The sequence below is a fragment of the Thunnus albacares genome, chromosome 1 (assembly GCF_914725855.1).
Source record: "Thunnus albacares chromosome 1, fThuAlb1.1, whole genome shotgun sequence".
NCBI lineage: Eukaryota > Metazoa > Chordata > Actinopteri > Scombriformes > Scombridae > Thunnus > Thunnus albacares.
The window spans coordinates 24,673,994-24,695,185 of NC_058106.1; the positions used below are offsets into that span (position 1 = coordinate 24,673,994).

General features: G+C 38.0%; 1 protein-coding gene across 1 annotated transcript; it reads right to left on the reverse strand.

The window, feature by feature from the left end:
- Positions 1-116: 116 nt before the first annotated feature.
- On the reverse strand, positions 117-20,886 carry slc22a31 (solute carrier family 22 member 31). The gene is made up of 9 exons (XM_044351407.1): positions 20,213-20,886; positions 14,252-14,355; positions 13,999-14,153; positions 8,839-9,007; positions 7,832-7,977; positions 5,433-5,541; positions 4,944-5,158; positions 3,312-3,423; positions 117-2,538 (listed from the first exon to the last, which is right to left on the reverse strand). Exons 1-9 carry the CDS (start codon positions 20,651-20,653, stop codon positions 2,094-2,096), a joined length of 1,896 nt encoding a protein of 631 aa, XP_044207342.1. The 5' UTR covers positions 20,654-20,886; the 3' UTR covers positions 117-2,093.
- Positions 20,887-21,192: the final 306 nt, after the last annotated feature.

Below are 21,192 nucleotides of genomic sequence, written 5' to 3' on the forward strand. Positions count from 1 at the left end.
TTGTGTTTTTTTGTTATTGTCATGAATTGCAGGTTAACTTCACTGTAAATACTCAGAAATGTAGTGACATATGACAGTGTTACAACTATGATTAAAAAAAGGAGAACGAACAATAATTATCATATCAAACCAAGTCTATTGACCGAGTTTATTGAAACCTTAGTCAAAGCTTCAACTTATCTGGCTGTTTAATCCCATCACAAGACTGTCAGAAAGAGGCTGCTGCAGACAAACATTAATGTGTGATGAACAGGAGTGTAGGCAAGTGTAATCTGAAACCAAATACACACACAAAGAAAATATTCCTCAATATCACACACTCACAAGTGCCACAGGAAGTCAATACATTCAGCAGTATTTTTAAGAGAAGAGCTCCATCTAGTGTTCTGACAGGGTAACACCTGAGAAATACAACATCACTGCAGCTCCAAATCTCCAATCAGGAGATTTTCGTCTTTTAAATTAAATTTACAGATCACTTAGGATTTTGGAGGTAAGAAACTATGACTTGATTTGGTATTATATATATTTCTCAGTCACTATGGTTTTCACTTGATGACCTTGTTAGGCAAACGTATAAACCGTTTAACATTTAAAAAATTTAAATGGTAAGGTAACCTTTAATTCATACAAAAGCACCTTCGTTTGCTCACTTAAAGTAAAATAATCAATTCTGACTGCCAATGAAAAGTATTACATAGTATTACACAGTGAAGTATTACATAACGACATCTCCTGAAGAGCGGTCAAATGGTGTGTTTTTCTCATATTATACACACACAAACACAAAAGACAACCTTGAAAAGTACAACATCCTTTCAGTGTTATAATAATTACATGGACCTAACAAGATGTAGAGGCATTAAAAGGCAGAATGTGCTCACTGTAGTGTTTAACAATAAATGTGGGTTATATCAGAGGTTTAAAGCAGTCATTGTGAAAATATCTCATGCCCTTCAGTTAAGGTTGGTCCTATTCAATTGTGAGGCATTGAAATTCCAGCTTTACGGCATGTTTTACTAATGACTTCTTGTTATTCAAGAATCTCCCCCGAGGTAACGATTCATTATCATTGCAAGACAAGAGTACATTTGCAAATTCATCAACTACTTTCAGCGTCTGAACAAGAAACTAAAAAAGTAGCACCTTTTTAAATAACAGTTGGGAGCCGAACAAAGTGGTTAATAGAGTGGATAAACTTGTTCACTGGTGTCTCTCACACAGATCATTGCCAAGTCCTTGAAATATTTGACAGGCTTATTAGTGGTTCAAGAAGGAATTAAATGTCAGAGGAATATCCTCATAGTGATCAGTGCATCATTCAGCTCCCTCTTGTGTGCTCCACAAGTATCGCAAGACTCCACAACAACAGTTTGAACTGGGCCCTGTTTCCCCAAAGCATCTTAGAGCTGAGATTATCTGAGTCCCATTGTAGGTCTACAATAAGATCATCTTCGCCTTAAGATTCTTTTGGGAAACGGCACCCTGGTCTGTCCTTGTGTTCCCTGGGCTCCTCTCGGCTCTGAGACACTGGTGAATCAGATGAACAGACTTAATGAAAAGTGCATGAGTTACTAACAAATGGACAAAGTGCTGCTGCTCACATGATCAACAGCAGGCTTCTCTGTCAAAAACTAGTGTCTGACAATTCGGTTTGAATGCCTCCACACAGACAAACAGTTTGACCACATCTGAAAAGTTAATCAAGGGCGTGGTCATTGTCAAATAGACAAAACAGACGTAATATACAATATTACAGTTCAAAAGGATTTTTTTGGGGGCCCAGAATCTTTTGGACAACAAAGAAAACGTAACAAAAGGAGAAGGCCACAGTTTTTCAGAGCATTTTCTGAAAACACATGACAAAAAAAATAAAAAGCAAAAATCTTAAATACAACACCCAGAGACAGATATACTGACAGACTTGGAGCCGTCGCTCTAAAGTGCACTGCATCCAAGCCTAGGATGGTTCATCGGGTACGTTATGACCAGCCAGTGGCTCAGACAATAATTCATTGAAGGATGATGGTAGATGGTCTGTCAGAGGTATATGGAGGAAGGATAATCCAAGTCTGTACAGTGGAGGATGAGAGTTAAGACAAAACGTCTCTCAGTGTCTCATTGTCTTGCCCCTGTGATTCACTATCTGACAGCAGAGCAGAGTGAGTTGGCACAGCGATCCTATAGGGCAAATTATCTTTAGTCAACATCCTCCTGGTGGCAGAGACCAATCGGGAATAGTTGTCCGGGTTGTACTCTGACAAAGGGGGCCGAGTGCAGAGTAGAGGCAGGTTGTCCCTGCCGGGCTGGGAGAGGAAGAGAGGCGGCCGGCGCTGGCTCTCGCCCTCCTTCAGTGAGTCTGGAAGCGGCTTGCGTTTACTTTCAGGCAGGAGCATGATGCAGAGCACAGAGAGGACGGCGAAAGAGGCGAAGATGACGTGGTGGAGGAAGTATCCCCCGTTGTTTTGGAGCTCCATCAGGGAGGAGGCGGCCATGCCGACACATCCTGCTGCCAGCACCAAGCCCAGGCATCCACCTCTGAGAGAGAGATAGAGATAGAGATGGAGAGAGAGAGAGAGAGAGAGAGAGAGAGAGAGAGAGAGAGAGAGAGAGAGAGAGAGAGAGAGAGAGAGAGAGAGAGAGAGAGAGAGAGATAGAGAGAGAGAGAGAGAGAAGCAGGAAATGGCACAAAATTCATCAGGGGGGAAGATAAAGATGTAATGATCGCACGTAATTCTTCATACCTTGTGTGTTAAAGGATAAGATGGTGTTTTTCTAAATAATTTTTTAATTGTCAACAAATATTGTGAAAAGCCCAAAACCAACAATGGTCTAGCAGTTTCTACTGAAAACATTATCTGTAAATCTTTAAAAGAATGGGTCCCAAATACATAATTTCATTAACAAAAAAAGGCTAAATAATCTCCTAAACCAGATGTGCACTTAAGCAAACATTACTCAAACGGGAGTAAATGATGCATTTGATGGGGACTACTTTGAGCTGCGGATTAATACACATTTGGAATAAGCTACATCAGGCTGTGGCTAAACAGACAATATTTTTAAATTAGGATCAATTCATTGTTGGTTTTATTTGATTTTTTATTTAACCTTCATTTAACCAGGAGTAAAAGACTCATTAATATTAAAAATCTCTTTTTCACGAGTGTCCTGGCAAAGACAGGAAGCACAAATTAGCACAATTTAGAATGAAAACAAAGAACAAAATGTTTTCGTCTTTTAATGGGATTTGTGGACAATAAGAAAAATATAATGTATCAACAATTTCAGTCCAGAAGATAGAAACTTACCGCACTACGGTGGGCATCACCTCACAGGCAAAGAATGCACTGAGCATGGCGAGAGCCTGAGAGAACAGCAGACCCACGACAGAAAGCACCAAAACCAGGCCTCCACGCAGGTCTGACACACAGGAAGAACAGAATAAATGATTACATTTCTTTGCAAAAACTGTATCTGCAGCATCTTTTATATCTGAAATAATCAAAATTTTCTTGCATGTGACCCAAAACTGGCATGATCAAAACTTTTAGACTTGTCATGTGAATATCAGTATGGCAGTGTGGAGGAAGCTTCAAATGGATTTTATGCATATCAAAGAGACCCCATGCTGGGTTCTGTCCCTGAGGCTGAGAAACTGATCCGCTGTATTTCCTTCATTTCTAACCCTGCATGACTGATTTGTATTTCCTTCATTTCTGAAAATCCAAATTCAAGGCAAAATTTAATTTTAACAATACAACATGTTATTTCATACATCAAAACTCTGAGTTAATGAGCTGTCAACGTTGTTGAGTCATATATGATTATGTCACTCACGCAACTATATGGTCATATAAATGTCAAAAGTCAAATACAAAATGTGTTGAGAAATGAGTTGAGTGGATTGTGCAATGAGCAGATTGTCATTCCACTTATTTCTGGTGAAACAAAATACTAGAAATGGTCCCAATGGTGCCTCATTAACTAGTAATCTGCACTCTATCAGAAACAAAAGAATCATTTTTATTTGTTTAAAAACTTAAGCACACTTTCCAATTAACATCTTGTGTTATCAATCCATCTATTTTTCTGTCATCCTGTTTTTCCATGCTGTATTTCTATAATGTGCTTTCTTGGTCTCTTCTGTACACACAATATCTATTGCATGTCTGTCCGTCCTGGAAAAGGGAACCCTCCTCTGTTGCTCTTCCTCAGGTTTCTTCTATTTTTTCCCTGTTAAAGGGGTGTTTTTGGAGATGGGGGTGATGGGAGCTTTTCTTCATCTAAATTGAGGGTCTAAGGATAGAGGATGTTGTATTGTTGCACAGATTGTAAAGCCTCCTGAAACAATTTGTGATTCGTGATATTTGGCTTGATAAATAAAAACTGACTAACATACAGTTGAAAATGTCCTTCACGTCTTTAATTTATTTCTAAATTACGATTACAGCTACAACGATTAATCAATAAGTGGACTGAAAGAAAATTAATTGGCAACTATTCTGAAAATTGAATAATTGTTTGAGTCATTTTTTAAGCAAAAATGTTGGTGGTTCCAGGTTCTTAAATATGAGAAGTTGCTGCTTTTCTTGGTCTACATTATAGTTAATTGAATTATTTTTGGGTATTTTTGGCTTTTTCATTGAGGTTTTATAGACAAAACGATTGATTAATTAATCAATCAAATAAATCGGCAGAATAATCAGTTCTGAAAGTAATTGTTAGTTGCAGATTGATTAAACATTTTGTTAGTGTTTTGATCCTTTTTTAAGAAGTAGTATTGGCTATTTTAGAGGCAGTAAAAATTAATGTTTGCAAAAAAGCTTATCATTGCTAAAAGCCACAACAGAAAATGGTAATGGTTGACAGATAATTCATTTTGTAGCACAAATGGTCTGAAAGTAAAATACTTATAAACAAAAGATGGGGATGTAACGTACACTGAGTGAGGGCCAGCAGCAGCAGTGATGACAGTCCAGTGATGATGGCACAGAGCAGAAGCATACCACGCCGACCAAAGCGATTGACAGACAGGCAGATGAAGATGCAGGCCAATGCGCCAGTTATCACTCTGAGAAAGTAGCTGAAGTAGAAGTTGGTGGAATAACTGTGCAGGTTTCTGGTGAAACAGTACTGGATGCCTGTTCCAATAAACCTGGAGGGGAGAGGACAGTGTTGGACAATAGACATCTATGAAACCCAAGAAACAAGCAGCTGTATGTGCTCAGACATTTTACACACAATGAGAATAAGTATCAACTCTCTCAAGGTTTAAAAATAATTTCTTTAATCTTCTAATCTGCTTGCTTTCCTCTGCATCTCACATTTATCATTAAATAGAAATGAAGAGGGGAAATTAGTGACTGATATGAAATTGATTGACCTAGCCTCTTTCATGGACCAGTCAGTACACAGAAAATAAAACTCACAGAGTGAAGCTGAGGATGAGGCAGTTCTTCCAGATAACACGAGTACGACGTAGCTCCAAAACTGAATAATACCTTGGCTGGCAGTCATCTCCATATGCTGAATTGATCTCTATAAACAGAAAAAGAGGACTAAGAATAATTATTTTCCCAAAGATCCAAAGGTCATCGTCTAGGTGTAATTCCAGGTTTTGAGGGAAAGGTTACAAATCCTGCTATTTGCTGCCATTAAGCACATTACAATTAATGTAATGATCCTTTCAATACAGTAACTCATCATTCAACTCATCTTACACTCTATTAAGCTATGTTTTTAAATAACTGACACTTATCTCACTCCTCCTTATCACAGACATGTAAAAATGTGAAAATGTATTTAAATTGTTCGCAGGATGCTGCGAAAAAAACAACAATAACAGAAAAACACATGTTTACACCACAATACATGCTAATCAACCCCATCTTTTTCTCCAGTGCTTACATAAAGAATTCATGAGAACTGATTTCTTGCTCTTAAACCTGACGAGAAATGCATTCAGCAGAACTACCATGCCTTAATGGTTACATTATTGTTGCATTCAGAACAGCCAGACGAGCAGAAATGTTATAATCTCCTCAACAGATGGATTTGATGAATTACCAAACATGACGTGTGATAAATTGTGATACCAGTCAAGTTAAGAGGTTATTCCAGGTAAAATGCAGGGCAATGATTCGCCCCTCGTTTGAGAGGCATAGAAAATTTGCACAGGGGAAAAATGTGGCGGGAACCTAAACTTTAATGATAGATTCATATTGGAACATTAAACAAACAAAAGTGCTCTGATAGCAGGCTCAATCAAAATTAGGTTGGCAAGATTTATTTAGATAAAATGATATTTTAAATACAAGATGGATTGAGTTATGACATTGTGAGAAAAAAAAACAGTGGTGGAGGAAGTTAAATAAAATTAGCAATACTACAATGGAAAAATACTCCATTAAAAGCCCTGCATTTAAAATAAAGTGCGTAAGTATTGGCAGCAAAATGTACTTAAAGTATCAAAAGTAGTAAAAGTAAGTATTCACAATGCAAAATGATCAGTTTCTCTGGTTTTACTACTTATAGGTATGTGTTTGAGTAAAATGAACATTTTTGTTTCATTAACTACTGAAAACATTTCTCCCAAATTCCAAATAAAAATATTGTCATTTAGAGCATTTATTTGCAGAAATGACAATTGATCAAAATAACAAAAAGATGCAATGTTTTCAGATGTTGAATAATGCAAAGAAAACAAGTTTATATTCATTTTTAAACAACGCAATACTAATGTTTTAACTTAGGGAGATCACAGTTTTCATGCGTCTTGGCATGCTCTCCACCAGTCTTTCACGTTGTTGTTGGGTGACTTTATGCCCCTGCTGGCACAAAACTTTTTAATGAGGTTCAGGTCTGGAGATTGTGCTGGCCATGACAGGGTATTGATCTTGTGATCCTCCATCTACACCTTGATTGACCAGGCTGTGTGGCATGGAGCATTTTCCTGCTGGTAAAAACAATCCTCAGAGTTGGGGAACATTGTCAGAGGAGAAGGAAGCAAGTTTTCTTCGGAATAACCTTGTACATGGGTTGATTCATGCGTCCTTCACAAAAACAAATCTGTCTGATTCCAGCCTTGCTGAATGAAGGGATTTTTTCAAGCTTTTCATGACTTCAGCCCTGCCCCTTGGAGTCCATTTCTGTCCTTGCCATGCACTTCAACCCAGCTGTTTGCCATTCTTTTTGTAGATCACTTGATGTCATCCTACAGATGTTGAGTGACATTTGAATGAGTTGGCGGTCATCCCGGTCAGTGGAGAGTCGTTTTCGCCTACTGCCGGTCTGTAGCTTTGTTGTCCCCAGTGTCTGCTGTTTGACCTTGTTCTTATGAACTGCCGTCTTTGAAATTTTAAGGATGGAAGCAACCTGACCCTCACTGTATCCCTCTGTCAGTAAGACAAGAACTGAACTCTTCTTTTCCTCACTCAAAACTTTTCTTTTCACCTCTTTTATTTTTGATTCCAATTATTTTTGAGATACTACTAGCACTGTTTTTGCCATCAAGCTGGTCCTACTGCAAGAGGATGGTGATGACCACAGTAGTGGCTTTTATACTTTTCCTTGTTAAATAAGATTTGGTTCAGGTGATCACCTCATCTGTACCTCATTAAGTAGAATGAGGTGTGCTTGTGTTGGAATTCAACAGAAACTGGATATATATATATATATATATATATATATATATATATATATATATATATATATATATGTAAATGAATTGTTAACTTAAACTTTTCTCATGATTTTTTCTCAAGATTGAGAACCACTGAATTCCGTGTCTTTATGTGCATACACAAGCTTGTGAGTGTGAGTTTTGTACCTGACAGCAGGGTTTCACCGGGGTAGATTTCATCCCGCAGACACACACCGTTCCTGATGGTGAATTCCTGGAGGCTCCTCTTCACCTGAGGGATCTGTGCTGTGGCCAGCAGCCAACGAGGAGACTCGGGAAACACTGACGCACAGCTGAGGAAAACAACCGTGATATCATATCTCAAAGAGATACAAAGCTCAAACATTGTTTATAACATTTTCACAGAGGTTCAAAAGGTGAACAGATCCTTCAATTGTGCTTTTTCTGTATATTAGATTTTAAAGGAACTTTTTTGCACCAGTATGATTTCTTTGCAAGAATAAAGAAAACATTATTTTACTGGGGTAGAAAAGACTCCAAATGAATCATATCACTTCATCACTGACATCAGCATACATGTGTTTTCATTTATAAGGCTTTGCTATCTAGGTTGCTGAGATATTTAACATTTTTATTTGAGCTCAGAGTCAATAATCATGAATCATATCACAGGATAGTTCCTCATACTGACTCTGAATTGGAGAGGTCTGGTTTCTGGTACTATACACCTTCATACTGGAATGAACTGCAAAACAAACTGAACCAGAGTCACTCATTCCTTTAAAGGACTTAAAATTGTACTTTCTGATATTTTCAATGATATTTGATGATTGTGTGTCTTGTCGTGATGTTGTAAATGTTTTTTCAGGTCTGTCACGTAAAAGAGATACCTATCCCTATGAGATTTCCTGAATAAATAAAGCTTAACTAAACTAAACTAACTTTGAATGGTGTTCACAAGAATTTCCTAAGTAGGATTTTATCTTTTTAAACCTGTGGTTACATGTGAATGCAGGTGTGGCTGTTTGAGGGTGTGAGCTTGAACCAGGATCAACTCCAAAGTGCCTACAGGTGAAACATATCAAATTGTGTCACAATGTGAGACTGATACAGTGAGCACCACTGTAAAATAATAAATACGCACATGATGTGCCCACCTACGCACCCCAAACATAACTGTCTGCCTGACTCACCACCAATACGAAAGCAGCAGGAGCAGAGGTAAAGTGGCAACTGCCTGGAGAACGGGCCAATCATGGCACAGAACGGCGATGCCCGGCAACAGCAGCTCTGCGAACACTGTGAAGAAGCCGCTGACCATGGCAACCATGAGGCGATGGGGAGGGTCACACAGCTCCAACCCTGAGAGAGAGAGTGATGGGAACAGAGAGGGAAGAAAGACAGATAACATCAAAACATAGCTGAAGGAAAACGAATACATTTGTCCAAAACCAATCGATTGCCTGGCAGGTCATGAACCTCAAACCCATGACTTCACACACGACTACTACTGGCTGTAGTAGTGCGTAATCTGTGTTTTTATCTGTTGCTTCAAACTTCATGTCAACACAAGTCATGTGTATGGCTTGACACTGATGCAGGCATCGACATTTGTTTCATATATATTATATATATGTGTTTGATATTACTTCCCACCAAACTGCACAAGAATCTGCCCACTCTTTTTTTATTAAGAGATAAAAACATATAACAAATACAAACAGAAATGACAAAAATCACACAAAACCAAGAAGACCAAGACAAAACAAAATCTAACCTATAAAGCATCATCACAACAAACATATATCATATATCACTAGGCCTATCAACATAATTAGATCATAAGAAATAAAATTCATAAAAAAGGAACACTAGATCATAATTTTCATATACAAAAAAATGACATTATGTAGAAAACTGCTACCTTTCAGGATAATTACAGTAGGTGAATAAATTGATGAATTTTGCACAAATTTCCCATAACAAAGACTAATTAATGCTTCTTACCAAACCTCACCTAAAATAAACTTTTGTTTATAAACTGTTTCAAGAGCTTCTTTAGATTCATTATTCCTGTTTGCAGTATATACTTCCAAATAAAGTAATGTTTGAGAAACTCACCCAGTCTAACAGAGACAATGTTTAGCTCAAAGCACAGTTTCATTTTAAAGCACATCTTTTGAACCTTCCTCCAAAAGACACAAACAACATGACAGAACCAGACAAGATGAATTGTCAGCTCCGATTTAATAAAGTACGACTATGTGACTTTTAAAATAATAAATAAATAATAATTCCTCCTACAAATGTTAAAGATCGTCTCCAGTCATGTTTAAGACATAAAATTCTTCTGCTTGGAATAATAAAATCTATTTGATATGTTTTTACACAAGAAAGTTAAATTACCTTGTTAAAAATCCTTAAAATAACATCTCCTCCTCCCTCACTGAAAAATCCAGAATCTGTGAATATGCAATTATTTTTTATTTTAAAAGTTTAACTGCTGAATACAAGATGTCTCCTGCTTTACTGAAAAGTCGATTCTCAGTGTATGTGCACTGACTGGAAGCTTCAAGTTTCCACATCACACATGTGGAAGTTGCATACTAGACCATGATTGGCTCTTAACTAGTTGTAATGTCACAAATCATGATGGTAGGTAAACGTAAGTGCCTTAAACTCAAGATTTTTTTTTCAAAAGTTTCACCAAAACTGTCCACTTGCAGCAGATCAATGTGAAACAGGCCTTCTAGTGTCAAACTCTGCACATACATAATTTGGCACTGTAGAGTTTAAACAGCCAACTGAAGGAACAAGATGAAAAACACATTTTTGACTGGATGGGGGCTTTAAGTTGAATTTATAAGCAATAAGACATCCTTGCTCAATTCAATACATATAGTGGCTGTGTTACTTAGAGCCTCCCTTGGTCTGGTAACTTAAACATAATGGCTAATGTTAGCGAAGTTTAGCCAGATATTACTGTGTCTGTTAGCAGACTTTATGACTTTTACCATTATCCCTTAACTGTCACTTCTGGCCACAGTGGTTCCTGTTCAGTAAAAACTACATAGCTTCACTTTAAAATCTTAGTAAAATCTTATGTATATTTATTTTAAATATCAACCCAAACCCCTTTGATCCACAGTACAGGACAATCAGATGTCTTATACTGTGGCATCTACCTACTCTTTCCTTTTGGTACAACCTCTTTGCACTTTGTAGGTTTACAGCAAAGCAAAAATGCTGCAAACCATCAGGAAACGAACAGATACAGGGTTCAAGAAGCTAGATAAAGCTGCTAGAAGATAACGTTCTGTTAACCTCAGGTACTGATGTAAACTTGTTTGTGAGCCTGTCAAACTGTGTGAGTTTTTGCTGAACTTTAACCTTGTTACCCCAGAGTTATGATTCACTTTCCCCCTCCTCCCTGTTTGGAGCGGGGGGAAAAAAGAAAACGAGGAGCCCACTTCCTGCTTATTTCCTTGCCTTCAGTTCTGTCCTGTTATTGTTTTCCCATCTCTGCAGAGGAGCTGCACTGGCAGGACATCACTGAGAAACATTTCTCTCAGGCCCCTGCCCAACCCAACATCTGCCTGACCTAAAAAAAGACAAAGCGTGGACTTAATCTAGCCCTGACCTTACAGGAATGTGGGAGTATGTACGTATGCATGTCAAAAAAAAAAAAAAAAAAAAAAGTGGGTGTGCGTATTTGAGATGGGACCACTTTAACACTCCACTACCTAATGCCACCTCCTCCTACGCAGGAATGTGTACTGTTCCCATAAACACTCACGTAACTACATTCCCATGCCGCTACACTCTGGTTTTTGACAGTTCTAGGGAGAAAACACATTGTATTTGATACACTGTGTGTCCCTACCAGCCAGAGACATCTCATCATAGACTAAGTCATACAGAAAAAGGGGTTGTACACTGGAGAGCCCCTGAAAGAGGCCAGCTGGGTGATAGGAGTAAACCCCCCAACCAGCTGCCTGCTGTCAGTCAGAGCTCAGCACAACATGCTGCAGTTTATCATCAGATACAATAATGGCAACCCAGAAATCCACTGTCATATACTTGTATAGGCAAAGCAATAATGGGAAACCATCTTTTTCAACCTAATTAATCTATAATTAGTCTTCTGCATTCTTTGATTGGTCAGATTTACAGTAGATTCAGGTATATTTTCTTTACTGTCATCAAAGCAATTTGTACTAAGAATGCTTTCAAGTGTTATGTTATAGTCTAATCTCACTGTGCAATCACAAAATGTTCATTTTTTTGTAAAATGAATGATCTAACATAGCCCTAGTGAGGGGTCATGAAATGATTAAAATGATACAGAATAAGAAAAAAAGATGCATCAGCAACTTTTTTCTGACTTTTCAGTGATCTGAATGGTTACACCTCTTCAGGCCTCTTAAAATATTACAAACATTTAAAAAGAACACATCACTCATCGCTGTGTTTGTAGCTCATTGACATATGAGACCTTCGTGAGTAGATATGGTTTCAATTTTAAGGGTCACAAGCCAAAAAGGCTGTGAACCACTGCCTTCGTTGATATATTTTTGGCCCCAGGTCGGTGTGTTTGGGCCTCTAGTATAAACTCCGAAAGGAAAATATTTTACCTGAAATGAAGGCTGCAAACTCTCAGGCTTTATGCATTTAGGAACAACTGAGTAACAGAGAGAAACTACCGGAATCGGCTGCAGTCATAGTTGCTGTTGTTGTGCCCTTTTTTAAACTGGACTGCACTTTAAAAAGGTGTAGAATTAATCAATGCAAGAAAAGTTACATGTCATTTCAATTTAAGTAAAAACAAAATAACCAAATTTTAAGTTAAGTTTCCTGCCGACAAAAAATTTGTTCTGTGCACCCACTGCGTGTTTTTAGTGTCTTATATAACAGCCGATTTGTCTGACTTGTCGGTATGATCTGATGGAAGTAATTAAATTATTCTATATGTTATCAAAGACTAGATAGTAAAAGCTGAGCAGATAACATATACATCTTTGTTACAAGGTCACAGAAAAAAAGGGAGACAACACATGAGGAGGAGCTGGGGAAGTGATTAGAGATAACGTCCAGAACATTATGTGATTTATCTACATCCTCTCCTTATACAATATACTCTTTAATTAAAAGTGATGACAAATTTGCTGAATGTGAAATGCTTAAGTTACAGAGCATGTAAGATATTTTTCACTGATGTTCCTCTAAAAGATCATGTCTGGTTTTGAAACTAATCGGAGGTCACCAGAAAATGTTCATACTAAAATACTGTTAAATTTAATAATAATTGTAGTCCATACATTAAACAGACTTCAGACTGTCCTCTGACTCACAAACATCATAAATAAGAATGTCAAACCTGATTACAGTTGTTTGTGTTTCCTTAAATAGAGATAAAAAACATGGAAACACTACGATAAGATAACAAGCAGCATTTCTGATTTGCTTCTGTGAGGACAAAATGGGGTTTTTCTTATCTTTGACTGATAAGATATTTCACCAGTTAGCTACTGTAGGTAGAAGGATGTGTGGGGGACATTTGTATTCAGTATTTATCTCACAGTCTGAATGTTTTTTGTGTTTGTTTGGACTGGAAAAATAATTGAACAAACTGCACTTAGTATTGGCAGCTTCTGCCAGTCTGCTTCAACACAAACTCAGGAACCTGCAGTATGCAAACAACGTGACAGTATTTTACTCCTACTCCCAGTATACTGGGAATCACGAGGCTGAGCTGTAATATACTAACATCATAATATATTTACATTAGATTTCCTGCAAGACAAAATATTTTTTATTATCTCAACCTTTGGGCAAAACATACAATGGCTGCAGAAAACTCATAAATGTAAGAAATCTTAAATCAGAGTATTGTTACACATCATTGGTTGAGGGAGTTTTCCCCCTAATGACACGTTAACATAATAATAAACTGCAGCATGTCTTGGATTGTGGATGACTGGATGTACAGTAATGTTCATGTGTCACCATCTTCCTGGACTTCACCTATCCGCTTCTCATCTTGCAAATTATTTGTCATATTTGTGTCTGTTCTGCTACTTTATATTATTTATTGGATTGTCTACATTAAAGTCCAAGTAACAAGATGACTTAAAAAAAAGAAAAAGAACAAAAACATGACATTTGCATAAACACAGTGAATCGAATGACTCAGAGTGAGGATGCAGGAATGTAAAAGTGCTGTCTAACATAAACACAGTGCTGAGTGTGGAGAAGGTGAGGTTGTTTTTTTTCATTCCCCCAGAGAAGTTTATTACTTAATAAGGCTGCATGAGGTTTAACCACAGAATAGTGACACTTAAATGGATACTCACTGGCAATGTATGATGATACAAACACCCCAGCAAGCATGGTGCCTTGAGAGAGACGCAGCAGGAGAAACGCCACGGCACTGTTGGACAAACACACCGCCACTCCTAACAGACTGGACAGACTGATGGAGAGGAGGAAACCCCGCCGACGACCCAACCTGAAAACACACACAAAAAAAAAAAAAAATCACACTGCTACTGATTCTTAGTCACACTTTCACAAAACATACAAAAGTGAAATCTAATTACTACTTACCAGTCGCACAAGGAACCGAGGAAGATGTATCCCAGAATCCATCCTGTCATGAAGCAGATGTGTTGCACAGGGATTTTCCAGTAGTCGCTGCAAACCAGGTTCCACTGAGGAGGAAGAGAAAGACAAACTGAAAACAGCTACTGAGTGTTTGATGTGCGGTATGTGATGGAGAAGGTTCCTAAAAATACAGAGCATCACCATTCGATTAAGTTTAAAAAGAAAGAAAACTTAAAAAGGTTAGATTATGACACTAGTTTTGTTATTTTTTAATAACAACAACTTATGCCTCCAAAAAAACAAAATCAACAGTGTGTTAGTCAGTCTCTCAGTACTTCCAGACTTCCATACTTGGTCTGTGGCACACAGTTGCAAGCTCACTGGTTCCTGCTAAAGATGTAAATCTTTAAAAACAGCTCACATATGTATAGTTTCATATTCAAAATAGGTTAAGTAATTTCCTAAAACAGCTGAGTACTGTGGTTTTTATCAAAGTGACCTGAGAGCAGAAAGGATGTTGTAGTTACAGTTGTAAACTATAAAATAAACTACAACGCCCATGTTCATCATAATGAAGGAATATGTCACTCATTGGTGTGTTCTTTTGGCAACAATGAAGTCTATGGCACAGAGAAACAAGCTATATCAGGCTTTAGGTAAAACTTGTGAGTGAGACCAGCTCATTGTTGGTTTTGGTCTTTTCATGGAATTTGCTGACAAAAAGAAAAAACAGAATATCACCATCCTTATTCTTTAACTATAACTCAGCATTCTTCAAAATACTTTCAACCATTTCATAAAGCACACAGTAACATTTTAGACTTCCTGTGTTTCAGACAGAATGACATGACAGTCATTGGTTTCAGTGGATTTTATTATGGTATCAATCGATTTTCAAGAATTTGAAACCTGATTTACCAAGAAGAATATTTAGTGGCACTTGTTTTGTGTCAAAGTTATGTTTTTGCTGCATAGACTTTAAGCATTGAAAATAAAAAAAAAATGGTTCTTCAAGGTGTTTGTGGGAACCTCCAACAACTGATATTCCAGACTTAGCTTGACAATGAACTCCTTTCCAACAGCGGACGCTCAAAATCTGATACCAGAGTCCTTGAAAGCAACAATAGTTTTTAATTTTCATTGTATTCCAGCTGGATGACCTTTTTTACCAAGTGCCAGAAGGTAAACTGGCATCAACTGAAAACAGGAAATCAATCCAGAATATGTAGTATGCTTTGGAAAACAGTCAGTAAAGTACAAATGATTTGTAGATTTGTAGTATATAAAGCACGTACCAAATACATTTTAAGTGTAGTGTATAAATCCTAAACATGTCAACTCAGTTTTAATATGAAATATAATCAGGGTGCGGTTTGTGAAAACATCAGAGGTTTTGAAACGTTTTTATTCATGAAAATAAATCAGAACCACAGTGGGACTACATAGACTATGAAGCTTATTAGGTCACTAACCGAGTGGTTTTTGTGCCTAAACCTAACCAGACCTTAACCACAGTGCTGTCACACCATAAAACATCATTATTTTTTAACAGTGATTTGTAACATTTGGTTCAGCCATGAAAGATAAACAAACTGTCGTGATACTGCACGTTGAAAAATGATGCTAAAGGGTACATGGTGCATTAAAAGGTAACACCAAATGGGTCCTGACCAAGCGTCCATATGTGATGAGTTGGGAGTGAGAACGTGTTGTTTGCACTATAGACTGTTGTCATGTTGCAGCGCTTTACTTAGATATTTTTAATAGTCTATTCTTATTTTACATATTTTATATGGCCTATGGGGGGAGCAGCATAAATCACTATGAGAGGGGTAAATTTTTGTCCCCAATGGGATTAAAATAACTCAGAGGCAGAGGCAGGGATTTAAACACATAATTAGTATGATCAAAGAAAAAAGTACATGAACAAATTGTCACCAACATGCTGCATTCATTTAACTACGTAAGATGCTGTGAATAGCAGGCTACCAGTCAAATCACAAACACAGAGAGATTTCTGTGGGCAAACAGGAATGTAGATCATGTCGTTCCTAATTGAATTTAGATGTCTGCTGACGGTGTTATTACATTAGAACAAAGTCGTGCTCAAAGTAGAGCGTGCCAGCAGCTCTGCTCCTGGTTAGTACCAGTCGCTGCCTGTAAGGAAATTCTTTTCCACTCTTCTCTTCTCTCCCTCTTCATTTTCCCTCCATCTCCTCTTCTCTGCTCTCTCTGTGTGTGTAGTCATGGTTTTTCATGACAGAGTGTGTTTTATAGATACACGTGGCTGCAAAGTTTCAGATCAAAGCACCACAATTAAGCAGGATTGAATCAAGGATAAGAACGCTGTGGATGTCACGTCTTCATATACAGATGTTGACAAAATATCAAAACGCAGTGAATACAACAGGTCTGCAGGAAATATGAGGCAGCGAATTAATCAGCTGTTAACCAGTGGTATGGGGAAATCTCATGGAGTGATTGAGCTCAATCCTGAAGGGGAACATGGGTTTTTTTGATCAACTGTGGGAGCCTCTTCTCAACTACTTCCCAAATAGCACAGCAGACCAAGTACGTAGTAGGCATTGCATAGTGGCTTGGCATCCTTCCAGCAACCCCATGAATGGTAAATGCTCTCCTTCCTGGGTATTTTACTGCTTTGCAATAATTGTGTACTCCCTGATCCTTGTAATGTGTGTGTCCACATGCTATGCTTTTTTCCTTTCCATCTCTTAAGATTTGTGATCTGTTATAATCTTTCTCTGCTGTCATTTGTGTTTTGTATTATAGTCTGCACTTGAAAATTATGTATATTTTTATATTGTGGGGAAAAAAGGAAGAAAATTAATTGGCAACAACAAAAAAAAAAAGACAAAAACTAGCTAGTTGCAGCTTCTCAAATCTTCTATAATGTGAAGATTATGAGCTTTTCTGTCTCATACTAGTTAACTGAATATCTTTGGGATTTGGACTGTTGATCAAACAAAACAAGAAATATAACAGCATGTGTCTGTATTAACTGATGTTATAGATAAAATGATTAGGCTAATTGATTAATCGAGGAAATAATCAGCAGATTAATTGATAAAGAAAATAATTGTTAGTTGTTGCCCTCAGTGTTTTCTCTAACTAACTGTCAGAGTTGTTTTCTGAATATGATGGTAAACTCTGAGGGTTCAGTTAATTGTGTTGTTGAGCTAAAATTGTTAAGAAACACTAATACAATAGAAACTGAAGTTAGGCAATAGGATTATATACTGTACATCAAGAGATGATACAGGTTTTTCAACTGTCTGAGATTTTGGTAAACTTTAAATATCTCCGGTTATACTGGATCATTGTAAACAATGTTGCAAATCAATAAGCAGGAGTTCTTTGTGGCAATATTTGATTTTTTGCATCAATATGATGACATAACTTGATCTGTCAGGTATTGAATTTGCCAGATTAAAAGAAATGTTCTCAATTGATTTTCCAGAAAATGTACTATATCACTATATATATATTGATGTGGTTATATGAAGGTCTTTTAAGTTTTATCAGCAATGTTTCTACCCAACACACAACTTCCTCAGGAAAAAAGGGTGAAAAAAAGAAAATTTTAAATATCTGTCAGGTGTTGAGGGTTTACTTGTGACCGTTACTTCCCCTTTGCTAATGCATCTCTCCCTTGCTTGGCAAATCATCGTGATTTCTGAGACTTTCCCTTTGTCACATTATACACAGTAATTTTACAGTGTTTGCATCCAGAAATTCAGGCTGTGACTACTAAACTGTAACTGTATCACTATTACAAAACCATACAGTTATACAAGTGAGTCATCAAGCTGGACATGGTCAACTTGAACAGAGGTCTAATAATTAACATTTTTGAAAGTGGGTTTAGTACTAGATTAACATGCTACTTGGCTCCTACCCATTCCTCCCCCCTCCTGTGCACTGTATACAGTATTCCTTTGCAGGAATATTACATGTCCCACATTTGCTGTGTGGTTATTTGAATAAACACAAATTAAATTAGGAATATGCACGATGTAAACACATTAACATCAACTGCAGGGCTGCATCTATCGATTATTTTCATTACTGATTAATCTACCTGATTATTTTCTCAATTAACTGATTATTCGTGTGATTTGTAAAATGTCAGCAAATTGTGAAAAATGTCTACCCTAAGTTCCCAGAGGCCATGATTACCCTTCAAAATGTCTTGTTTTGTCCAGTCACAGTTCAAAATCCAAAGATAATCAATTTATTGTCATAGAGGAGTATGAAAACCAGAAAAAATTTAAGTTTGGGATTTTTTTTTTTGTCATTCTAATTAAAATTCTAGCTTAAACAATAGTCTGATTATCAAAATTGTTGCTGATTAATTTTCTGTCTATTGATGAATCGATTCATTGACTAATCGTTGCAGCTTAAATCACCTGTAGCCTAATATTGAAAGTTTTGAAAGCTAGATTTTGGGGGCTTGGATCAAGTCCAACTGGGGACCGATGTTGTCTTTACCTTCCTCATCTCCTGTTTCCCTGTCATCTGTGACAAGCGGTCACAAGCAGAGCCTCACCAACATCAACAATACAAACAATGGCCTCAGAAATGGCTTGAATCCACCTGAATCTCTGACTGTGTCAACAAAAACATAATGAGCTTCACCAGTTGATTGTGCAGCACTAATATACTGTATGGTGTTTCTGATATTTTGTCCACCATCCTTGTATTTTGTATTCACAAGTGGTTAACACTATTTTATAGTATCTATTCATTCTGTCCTTTCTTTAACTTTTCCTCTGTCCCATGTTGATGTCGGAGCAGAGGAAGCTGCTGCTGGTGAACGAGGGTCTCAGGAAGGAACACGGAGGCCTCAGACTTCCTTGCGTCACAGTTTGTCAAGAGGGAAAAGGAGAAGCGGTCTCCTCGTTGCCTGTTTCCATGATACACAGACAATAATCTAAAAGGAAAAGCTGGGGCATAATTACCCATAATGACTTTGCCCTGATGCTTGTCAGCCTCCTTTCCGACTGCAGGTCATAACACTCACTAATGTGGTTTACAGACTGTATCAAATACTGATGTTGGTTTAACATGTAACAGCATGCATGTGTGAGGTGTTCCTACTGGGTCACATTGAGAAACATTTTCGTTAGAAGTCTTATCAATATTTGCAGACTGGGATGGATCCTTAAGTAACACAAGTCCAATAAAACAGACTGAGAAGAGGATAAACAAGTTTCTGTTGCTTGTTTACATATGTTGCACAACAAGACACCATCACACCCAAAGTAAATCTTACTGTCTGGTTATTGAGGATCCATATTCAGCTTGGAAATTTCTCACAAAAAAAAAAAAAAACATCTGTCTTTGTCACACAATCTCACCTCACTTTGTAAACCTAATGCAAATACAACGTCTGTATGTATCATGTGGTTTGACAGCAGTCATTTGGCTTTCTGAGCTGTTATCTATGACTATGGGTAAATAACAGAGTGCCAGACAGTAGATAAGTGAGAGTGAAAACGGGCCCGGGACAACAACAAAGTTTTAACTGTTCAACCGGAGCAAATATTGACTGAACACTGCGAACAGTCGCCTGTCTTCATGTCCACACACTTACTCAACGGAAACTGGACCAAATCCAGTTCAGCAGCACCACCATCTTGGAGCAAGGCCAAAAAATATAATTAGTTGTCAAAGTGACCAAGGAAAATGTTTAAAATTACAGGTATTTTCGGTATCTTGTCTTAAAAATATGTAACTCAACTCTGGAGGTCAGGTAAAATAGAAGTGCATATAACCTACAACTTACAGTGTAAGTCGATCAGAAAAGCTGTATTTTTAGGTGTATATTTCGGCCCAAAAGGTTGCGTAAACTCACTTAACATTTTCTCTAACTTCTTTAAAAAAGGTCCAAACACGCACATACACATACCTACATGATGACCTGAGTACTAAACAGACTCTTACCTCAGTGACAAAGTTGCTCTGGAGCCCCGCTACATGGGCGTACTCCCACCCGTTGGTGCAGGAGACCCTCTCCCTGGGCACATTTTCGGAGAAATCCGAAGTGTTGGGTGGGTACTTAAAAAGTTCACAGTGGCTCAGCCCGGTGCCGTTCACCCAGGGGATGGTGAGGTTGAGGTATCCCTGCCTGGAGAAGTTGCTGAGGAGGAAGGCAGAAGGCAGAAGCTGTGGATCCGGCTTGCAGTGGTACGAGTCCGGGATAAGAGTGTAAAAAACGTCGCTGAACAGATTCAGCATGACCGCGAAGTTGGGGAACCAGCTGAAGACGACCACGATTCGGTTGTAGCGTCCATAGCCGCCGGTGTGAGGGAAAACCTTCGTCTCATAATCCATTTGAAGAGGAATGTTTGCTGTTACGGATGGTTCGCCACCGCGGCTGGCCATTGCGTACTGAGTACACACACTCGGTCGCGCGCCGCTGCAGCAGGTAAAGCGCGCGGGGAGGGGGAGGAGGAGGAGGAGGCTGTGTGGATCAGACACCACGAGGGGTTTTGGGATCGACCTATGACACACCTGATTGGCTGCTACTGTGACTGATCTCTGGATAGCCCCTGAGTCACAGTTTTTATGTTACCAACAACAACACAGAGCAGACTGCCGGTGAGATGCAGCTAAAGTTACAGAGTTTTATTGACTCGCTGGATCTTTGAATAGCTCGATATGACACTTGTGGTTCAATGCTGATATAATATATAAATATATCCTTTATTTAACCAGGTGAAAGTCTTATTGAGATTAAAATCTCTTTTCCAAGAGAGCAGCATGCATAAACTGTTACAACAATAAACACAAACAATACAGGCAAATACAACTTTCACACACTAAAAGGAGTGAACACAATATCCAGTTAATATGCAATACAAGGTCGAGGACAAAAATGCATAAACAGGTACAATTTTCTAAAACTATTTCAATGAAAAGAG